The sequence below is a fragment of the Acomys minous genome (genome assembly GCF_964271855.1).
Source record: "Acomys minous genome assembly, chromosome: 12".
Taxonomy (NCBI): domain Eukaryota; kingdom Metazoa; phylum Chordata; class Mammalia; order Rodentia; family Muridae; genus Acomys; species Acomys minous.
The window spans coordinates 18,777,070-18,786,121 of NC_140493.1; the positions used below are offsets into that span (position 1 = coordinate 18,777,070).

At 55.1% G+C, this 9,052-nt stretch overlaps 1 protein-coding gene across 2 annotated transcripts in view; it reads left to right on the plus strand.

Annotated features, from left to right (window-relative positions):
• The window catches only part of EFCAB6 (EF-hand calcium binding domain 6), a 178,179-nt gene extending 169,141 nt beyond the window's left edge, over window positions 1-9,038 (plus strand). The window contains exons 28-32 of one of the 2 annotated variants that reach the window (XM_084749763.1): window positions 2,328-2,567; window positions 3,757-3,907; window positions 4,129-4,313; window positions 6,947-7,096; window positions 8,355-9,038. In XM_084749763.1, coding sequence (XP_084605889.1) covers window positions 2,328-2,567; window positions 3,757-3,907; window positions 4,129-4,313; window positions 6,947-7,096; window positions 8,355-8,816 — 1,188 coding nt within the window. In that variant the 3' untranslated portion in view covers window positions 8,817-9,038. The remainder of the gene's footprint in view (window positions 1-2,327; window positions 2,568-3,756; window positions 3,908-4,128; window positions 4,314-6,946; window positions 7,097-8,354) is intronic. The other variant, XM_084749764.1, reaches the window with a different exon arrangement.
• The last annotated feature ends 14 nt before the right edge of the window (window positions 9,039-9,052 follow it).

A 9,052-nucleotide genomic window follows, 5' to 3' on the forward strand; every position in this document is an offset into this window, starting at 1 on the left:
TAAGCTTTTAGGAAGCCAGTGGCCCAGTTCTGCTTGGGCCCCTCTAACAAAACAAAAAAAGTGCACAGCTCAAGACTCCATTTATATAGCTGGCATACTTTTGATTCAACAAGACACAGATAACACAGGCAAGTAGAGACACAAATTGTCACCAAGGTACCTGCCATGGAATCTAGCATCACAGACCTGAGAGAGGGGTGGGGGCGGGGGTTGGGGGAAGGAAAAGAGTGTGCACGCTTGTATGTGCACATATGGGAGTGCACCAAGGCCAAAAGAGGGCATTGGATTCTCTGAAACTGACATTACAAGTGGTTGTAAGCCACCATACGGGTCAGAACTTAACCCAGGTCTTCTTCATGGAGAGCCATACCGCTTTGCCTTTAGGAGTGGCCTTCCTAGTGGCTAACATAAGCCCAACATTAAAGAGTGTTTATAGTGTCTTATCACAGCAATGGAAACCTCACAAGGAACAAAGAGGCAGGGTTTACGGGGACCTTCCACTTGCCTTTAGGAATGCATTGGTCAAAGGTGACTACAGAGGGCATGGTAAGGAGAAAAACAGAGCCTGCGAGACACAGTATCCATGCTGAATTGGCAAACAGAGGAGACCCAGGCCACCTCTGCACCTGACACACAGGAGCTGTGGGAGTTCTGAGACTCCCATCATCCTCATGGGCAGCTTCAACAAGAGCTGGGCACCCAAGGAGTTTTTTTGTGATGATGGGCATGGTTCCTCAGAATGCCATGGAAGGGCGGAGACTAGGTAGGAGGGGGCAGAAGGGAGGCCTGAAGCCAAGTTGCTCAGAGTGACCATCCCAGCTGGCAGAAGAGGCTGTGTCTATGAGGCAGCCAGATGGATGGACCCTGTGAGGCTCACAGTTTCTAAAAGATGCTGGTTAAGTATGGAGACCAGGGTTAGCCTGGGCTAAAGCAGAGGCTGCTTGGTAGAACACTAGGGACCTTCTAGCCTTCACAGTGGGAGCTGGCCCCCTCCACCACTTTTTGACAGAATCTTGTGAATTTACAATATACTCCTTGGCAATCTTCCTGTAAGTTCTGAAGTTGAATGAGAACTCTGTGAGACAAGCTTAGCAGACCTCCTGAGGGCTTCTGCTTGCTGGAGATGGAGAAGCCCTGGGGCTAGTCCACCTCCAAGCTCATCAACTGTGTGGAGTCTTATTGCCCATCACGGGTTGTTTTTAATTTTCTCAATGACTTGCAATCCCCTCAGCTCCAGACGCCAACCTCTGGGCATATGCTGGGTTGTGCACGCCTGTTTGTAAATCCCATGCATGGCCTGAGGATGCGCAGGTCAGGGTGGTGCAGCCTGAAGATGCCCTAACTCTAATTCCAGAGAGGCAACCCCATTTCTGGCCCCAAGAGTAGGCTGGTGTGGCAGCTAGCAAACATTTGGGGACTTTGGACAGAGCCCAAGAATTGGTCGCTTTAAGTCATTTGCTGTGGAGAAACCCCCAGAGAGACCCAGGAGCAAACTAAAGTTCTGGTGACCTCTAGACTGCAAAGGGAACAGGACATTGTCCCCTGCGCCAGCCCTTTGGCCTTTGTCCCTCTGGAGCTGGAGGCTGACAACCAGGCTCTATCAGCTGGGGATTTTTCAAGCAGTCAGGTGGGGGGGGGCGGGGAAGAGCCCTTCTTCTTGGACCTGTAAAAGCCCTGTAGTCATCAAAGGCAGCTCATGTGGGAGGCCTCCTGTCACTTGGTCCCATGCCGTGTCTAGTTTCCATACGGTCTGTGGCGTCAGTCAGTCGCCATGCAGAGCCATAAACTTCTCCCCAGTTTTCCAAATGCTTCCTTTTCATCTTGCAAGAAGGACATTTCTTACCTTTGGGGTGAAATAAATTGTGAATGCAAAGGCAGCAGCGAGGCTGGCGGCACCTGCGAGCCACTGTGACTCAGGTGTTCAGGGAAGGCTGAGAAATGAGGCCCGCGGCTTCCGTGGGACCGAGGTGGGCCCTGGTTTGATTTGCATCTTCTCCTAAAATGTTTTTATGCACCACAGCTCGGTCACTGTGACTAATCACAAGATTTAATGGCCTTAAACTGCTCACTGAGGACCCAATTCAATTAAAAAATGTCCTGCGGAAGCCATGAATAATCCTCTTGTCTTGCCTTTTTTTTTTTTTTTTAACAATCTTCCAGAGGCTTCTATCCTGCAGAGCCCGAATGGATTTTCCCCCCTCTTTAATTTTTTTTTTTTAATTGACATGAACCCTGGTCTACCTGTCACCTCCAGCCCCACTTCTCCAGGACTCCTGAGAGGCTCTAGCTGGGCTCACCCTCCCCTGGGACTGACTTGCTGCTATTAGTTTGACAGGCTGTGGAGCGAGATGCCCGTCAACGCCAAGGGGAAACTCAAGTACCAGGACTTCCTTAGCATGTTCAACACCGAGAGGGCACCCTCGTCCCCCATGGCTGCAGGTGACTCTGGAGACTCAACCGTTGCCCAGAAGGGGAGCGGCACCCCTGAGGTCACCCAAGGGACCAGATCCACCCTCTCCTCTCCTCGGGACCTCAGATCTGGCATGAAATCACGGAGTCAACCCTGCGTGAGTTCCCAGCCTGACACATGTTCCATGTCACCTCCAGGCAGGTCTATGCACACAGGGGCCCCCAGGGCTCATCCCCATGGGCTGCAGGTTGATTGAGAAACTGGGCCCTGTGGGTCTCCGGGGGAGGGGCAGGGTAGAAAAGGGAACCTAGAAGGATCCAGAAAGGAAGGAGGATGAAGAGACAGGTAGGCCACAGTATCCACAGGCAGGAGGCCTGTCTCTGTCAGGAACAATCTCCTGACCTTGGGCACAAGTCTCCAGATGAATGTATTCCCCTTTTACAACTGAGCCGGGGGAGGCTAGGGTGTCTTCCTAGGCCTCACTCCTCAGTTTGACACAGAGCCCTGAGCCACAGACTGAGTCACGCCAAGCTTGCCAGGAGAAGGAGACTCCTGGGGCTGGGGGTGTCCCTTGCCCTTGAACAGAATGACAGAGTCTCCAGGGAGGAGCAACTGAGAGCACACTACACATGCCCACAAGGCAGCTGCCGAGTACTCACACCACACCTCGTGCCTGGACCAGGATGGCCCCAGACACGGTGCCCATCGGCTCATATGCTCAGCACTGCCTTCTGCACACCCACCACATGCTGGGTATTTCCCCACAGCTCAACACGGACAGACGTCCCCACTCATGGAGGCGCGGGGAGGCAGCAGGGGCAGGGCACTGGGGACCCAGATCTCAGGATGACAGTGTCTCTGGTCTTCCAGAAGTCAGAGGTGGCCTAGTACAAGAAGCACCAGAAGGCTAGCCTCCCGCTAGTCACCCCACACTGTGAGGGTGATAGTCAGTTGAGATCAGGATGGAGAGACACTCAAAGGCTTTCAACACGGAGTCTGGAAAAGCTAGGGAAACACAGGTAGCATTAGGGAGATTGACCCCGAGAAAGGCTCCAACTGGCATGGCTGGGCTTGAGGCTAGAAGGGAGTTCCCGGAAGACGGGCAGGGCAAGGAAAAGGGCTGCCCTCTAAAACGTGTTTATGCATTCATTTCCAAAGCTGATTATCTTGGGTTAGCTTGAGATGGCCCACAGGCGGAAGTAGAGGTTACCCCCCCCCCTTCCCTGCTGTCTGCAAAGCTGACCTTCAGATCCCAAGTCCTCTCTATGGCTTCCACGACTGCCTCCCCACCCCTGCCAAGGGGGTGACCTCCCATTGAGAGAGAACGTTTCTCTCCCTCCCCACAGACCCCACTGGGCACCCCACCCCTACAGAACTGTGAGCCCATCGAGAACAAGCTCCGCAAACAGATGCAGGGCTGCTGGCGCGAGCTCCTAAAGGAATGCAAGGAGAAGGACACGGACAAGCAGGGGAGCATTACTACCGCCGAGTTCCTGGGTCCGTTTGACCCCAACCCCCAACCCCCACCCCTGGGGAGATGTATATCACCCCTGTCAGCCCTCCTGAGAGAGGTGGGTGGGAGGGGCAGGGCAGACACACACACCCATAGGTGTTTATGGGTCGAGCCAGCCCGCTTAGCTAAGTGAGGGCGAGAAGGCATGAACACCCCCCTCCCCGCCCCCACCAACTGCCCGGCCGGCCGCCCGCTTGGTCCTCAGCTCTTGTGGAGAAGTTCAAGCTGGACATCAGCAAGGAGGAGAGCCAGCAGCTTATCATCAAGTACGACCTCAAGAACAACGGCAAGTTCGCCTACTGCGACTTCATTCAGAGCTGTGTCCTCCTGCTGAAGGCCAAGGAGACCTCGCTGATGCGGAGGATGAGGATCCAGAACGCGGACAAGCTGGTGGGTGCGCCGTGCCGGGGTGGTGGGGAGGGTCCTAAACCGGGCATCCCCCTCCCCCCCACTTGGCAGCACAGCTGGATCTGGACACATAGGATTCCCCAGCGGCTGCTGGTCAGAGCTTTGCCCTGCCCTGCCCTGCCCTGCCCTGCCACCAGCCAGGACTTTGCCTGCCCAGATGTCCCCAGCTTTCCTGCCACCACCCCACAGATCCCCCCTTGGATCTCTGGCTACCCAGGATCGGTGCTGAAGTGGGGCCTTGGGCTTTTCAGTCCCTCTGTTACCTGAGGGGTAGGACAAGTGGAAGGTAGCTGCCAGGTCAGCTAAAGTAGCAGGGTGTGCGTGTCAAGGCATGTGCCTGCAAGGTAGGGTTGGGCAGGGGTGCAACTTGGGCGGGGGAACATCAGAGCTAACTGTGGATGTTAAAATGGCTCTTTATTTCTTTAAAATAATGGAAGCCATCTCTCTGCTGGGGACATGGTCTAGAGATACAGCCTGGGAGCTGGGAGCCAGGAGCCGGGGCCTAAAAGTCTTTTGGTGGCAGACATCTGCCCACAGTGGTCTTTGTTGGAGCCCCAGAAACACAGGAATGTCAAGAGTGGGGCAGTGCATGCCCCCCTCCAAATATGGTGCCCTCAGGGTTAAGGAAAAGTGAGCGTGATGGGGCCAGGGCTCACAGCTCAGTTAAACCTTCAGAACTTGGCAGAGAATGTGCACCCAAAGATGGAGTCTGGGCTGAGTGTGGGCGGGGCTTTAGCAGGTCTCGCTGTCACCGCCCACCCCACCCTCTGTGGTTGCCCTTCCCCCTGCCCGCCTTTCCGCCCATCCTTTATTCTTACTTGCTTGCCTTTTCTCTTTATTTGTTGGGGGAGGGTAGCTTTAGGAGACAGGGTCTCACTGTGTAGCCCAGGCTGGCCATCATCCTGCCTTGTCACCAACGCTGAGCTGTGGCTTCAAAGGACCCTAAAGACACTAAGACCCAGCCGGGGTAGGGAGGGCGGGGCAGCCCTCGGCTCTCACCTTTCATTCGCAGTTGTGAAATAGTCATTAAAACCACATCCAGGCTTCTACCATTCCCCCAGAGCCTCGCTCAAACTTCTCCAGAGCACAGAGCTACAAAGTGAGTTCTGAGCTCCCATTCCATCAGCTGTACTGCCGAGTCAGTCAGGTTTCGCTGAGGCAGATCAGGAGTGAGTGGGGAGGAGCAGAGCGTGCTTGAGCAGCTCACCTAAGGCCCAGGAGCAAACAAACCCAGTTTGGATCGATCTCCTTCTAGTTCAGCAGGACCGATGACCTCACCCCACCCACACCCCCACCTGGGCAGCCATCAGAGGAACTGGGGATAAATGGTCCATCCCAAAAAACCATGCAGGAAGCCGCACATAGGAAGTACTGGGTGAGATGCAGCACCCGATGCCGCTTCCCCAGAGGAGCCAGGCAAAGGCGAAGCCAAGTGTGCCTTAAGCAAGCCCAGCACTATGGGTAGCAGAGGCTGTTCTGGTCTTCCTTGGGTTCTCTGGGGCTCAGGAACCTAGTTGGGGAACCATGGAGGGCTCATAGCCTACAAATTCTTTTCCTACTCTGGTCTCCTTCTGCTCCTCTGGCCTCAGTTTGCCCTTCTAGAAATGGGCTAGGGTGGTCTATAAAGACTTGAGGATGGGTCTCTGTGGGGAATAGGTCACTGATGTCTCCTCTGATGCACTGTCCAGAGCAGAGGGGGCCCCCAGACCTCTCCCCATCCTTAGAGAGTATGGAGGGCCATGATGGGAGCTCTGAGTGGCACAATGAGACTGGGCTCTTGCTGGCTGTTCCAGAACACACCGGCCGGACTCCCCCTGTCCCAGGTGTCCACCGAGCACATCTTCAACAGCAGGGGCAGGCATGCCACGGGGAGGCTGCTTGGGCCACAGGCAGTGGCAGGGTTGGCTGAGCTGTGTTGGGCTGGGCACAGGTGTGGGTGAGCCAGGTTACACAGGGCCCTGGCAGGTGGGTAGACCGGCAGCTTGCAGAGCTCTAGGGCATAGGGAGGTCCATGTCCCAGGGGCTACACGTGGCATACAAACTGAAAGCATTTTAACCTCGCGAGTCCGTCACAAACTGAAAGCATTTTAACCTCGCGAGTCCGTCTTAGGAAGCACCATGTTGCCTTCCTGGGACTTATCTCACGCCCTTGCCCGTGGTTCACCTCCGTGATAGGCAGATAAGTCAGAGCTAGAATTCAGATACCTGTTTTTATCCCATAGCACCTAAAGAAATAAGCTTTGAGACCTTTCATCGCCACCCGCAGTTTCAAATACCCTTCATCATAAGAACCTGATGGAAAGCCTAGTCAGTGTCTGACTTCAGTATGGCTTTGAAACTGGCCACGTGTCTGCATAACCCTGTTCTTGCAAACGGGACCGGCTGTGGCTGCATCGGAACTGGGATCATGTTCCCACCCTCCCTCAGCCTCAAGGTTTCCACCTGAGAACTGGAGCTAGGAAACAGCTCCACAGCCACCCCAGGTCGTGGGAACTCAGCATCCCTGAGGTGGTAGATCGATACATAGAGGTGGGGCAGAGCCCAGGCCCTGGCTGAGGGTCAGTGTGTGGTGTCTCCACCTGGGTGCCCAAGCTCTCTCCTGATCTTGGTTTTAGAAAGAAGCTGGTATGGAGACAACTTCCTTTTACTCAGCCTTGTTGCGGATCCAGCCCAAGATCGTTCATTGCTGGAGGCCCATGCGGCGTACCTTCAAGGCCTACGACCAGAATGGGACAGGGCTCTTGAGTGTGGCAGACTTCAGGAAGGTGAGATTTCTCTGTTGCTGGGGACCCGGAGCAGCAGCCCAGTGACATGGAAAGCTCAAAGGGGGCCCTGCGCATGTCCATGAAGGTCCAAGTTGTGGCCTGATTGCCCCTTACTTTTAGACTACAGCTTCTCCTCCCTAAAGGTTTCTGGGAAACTTCCAGGGCCAGAGATGGGGGTGAGAGTGGGGGTGGGGTGGGGGAAATGGGGCGAGAGAGGAAGAGAGAGAGAGAGAGAGAGAGAGAGAGAGAGAGGGGGGGGGGTGGGGGGGAGAGGAGGGAAGAGAAAGAAGAAGGGAAGAGAGAGGAGTGGGGAAGGAGAAGAAGAGAGAGAGAAGAGAGGGAAGAGAAGAGAGGGCGAATACATATCTTTGTTTCCTTTGAGACCACACTACTGCTATCGCTAAGCCCCTGTCTAGGTCTGAGACCTGCTCCTCTGCCAATCAGGGTCCTGGGACTGCTGAGACAGCCCATGTGATACAGCCCTCCCACCACTCCCCACCACCCCACCCAGGGAGCCTCACTCCACCCCACAGTGCACAGTAGAGCGGTACTATTTGTCTTCAGCCACTCCTGGGTGCCGCCCTCAGCCCAACTCATCATCCCCCTGGGCCGGCTTCCCATGCCCCCTGGGGCTATCCGGGCCAGGGAGTCTGCCTTAGTCCATCAAGGATGGGAGGCAATAAGAGAGGGTTCTCTTCCCCCCTTCCCAGGGACCCAGGGTGAGGCAAGCAGAGAGGATGGTAAGATGGGGACGACTCTAGCAGGGTCAGAGGTGAGGGACAGCTGGGTGCCAGTGGGGGCTGTTTCCTCCTCTGTTTTCTCCCCATTGGGCCTAGGGACTCTGGGGACTTTTTAAGCCCATGTTAGGGTCTCTTTTTAGAAACGAGTGATAACATAAGCCACAGAGGAGACACCTATAACCTAACTTCCACACATTATCAGGGACCTCTAGCAGGATTTGTCTGGGCTGTAAGGGTGACCAAGGCAACAGCAACTTCAGCAGGAAGCCTTCCTCCCCAGACGTGGAGAGATGGAGGACTTCCAGAACTAGCACACCCGTGGGGTCAGAGGTCCAGCTTTGTCCTGTCACCCTCAACATCCAGCTCCTCCCCCCTCCCCCACCTTCTGGTCCAAGGTGGCTCCTGGAGCCCCCACCTCATCCCAGATTCTAAGGAAAAAGCAGGTCCCTTCCCTTCAGAGGTGTCCTGGGGTCTGCCACTGAGGAAAGAGATGACAGTGGCCACCTTGGCATCCTCAGCCAGGGCGCCTCCATGCCCTGAGCCTGCGGATGGAGGAGGAGGGAGTCGACCTGCAAGCCACCGCCACTGCTAACCGCCTCCCGGCCCTCAGGTGCTGCGGCAATACAGCATCAACCTGTCGGAGGAGGAGTTTTTCCACGTGCTTGAATACTATGACAAGTCACTCTCTTCCAAGATTTCCTACAATGACTTCCTGCGCGCCTTCCTGCAGTAGGCATCCAGGCCGAGCTGCGCCAGGGACAGATGGGGCCTCAAGGTCTGTCCCCAAGACTAGTAAAACCAGACACTGGAGGGCTTTAGTGAATTCCCAGAAAGGGCTCCAGAACCTAACCCTGCCCAGCATTAAGCCCTCAGGACATTACAAGCTTTCCCCCACCCCCAACCCTCACCAGGGCCTCTCAGGGCAACCACAGGGCGACTGCTGGCCTCGGACGCTCTCACTGATTAGTTTGAGCAAATAAAATAGTCTTCGCAGGAACGATTCTTGAGATTCTAAAAGAACTACTACTAATAAAATGCTTTAAAACTTGGGATTCTTGGGGGTTTGTTCACGACTGCCTGCAGGGCACCCTCTCCCATTCACAGTCCTTGCACCATTATTCAGGGGCCACGGCTGCCTCTGACTCCCCACTTTCTGTCTTGGATCAGAGGACAGCTCCCCATGGTCATGTCCCACTTGGTTAGTTTTGTTTTTGTT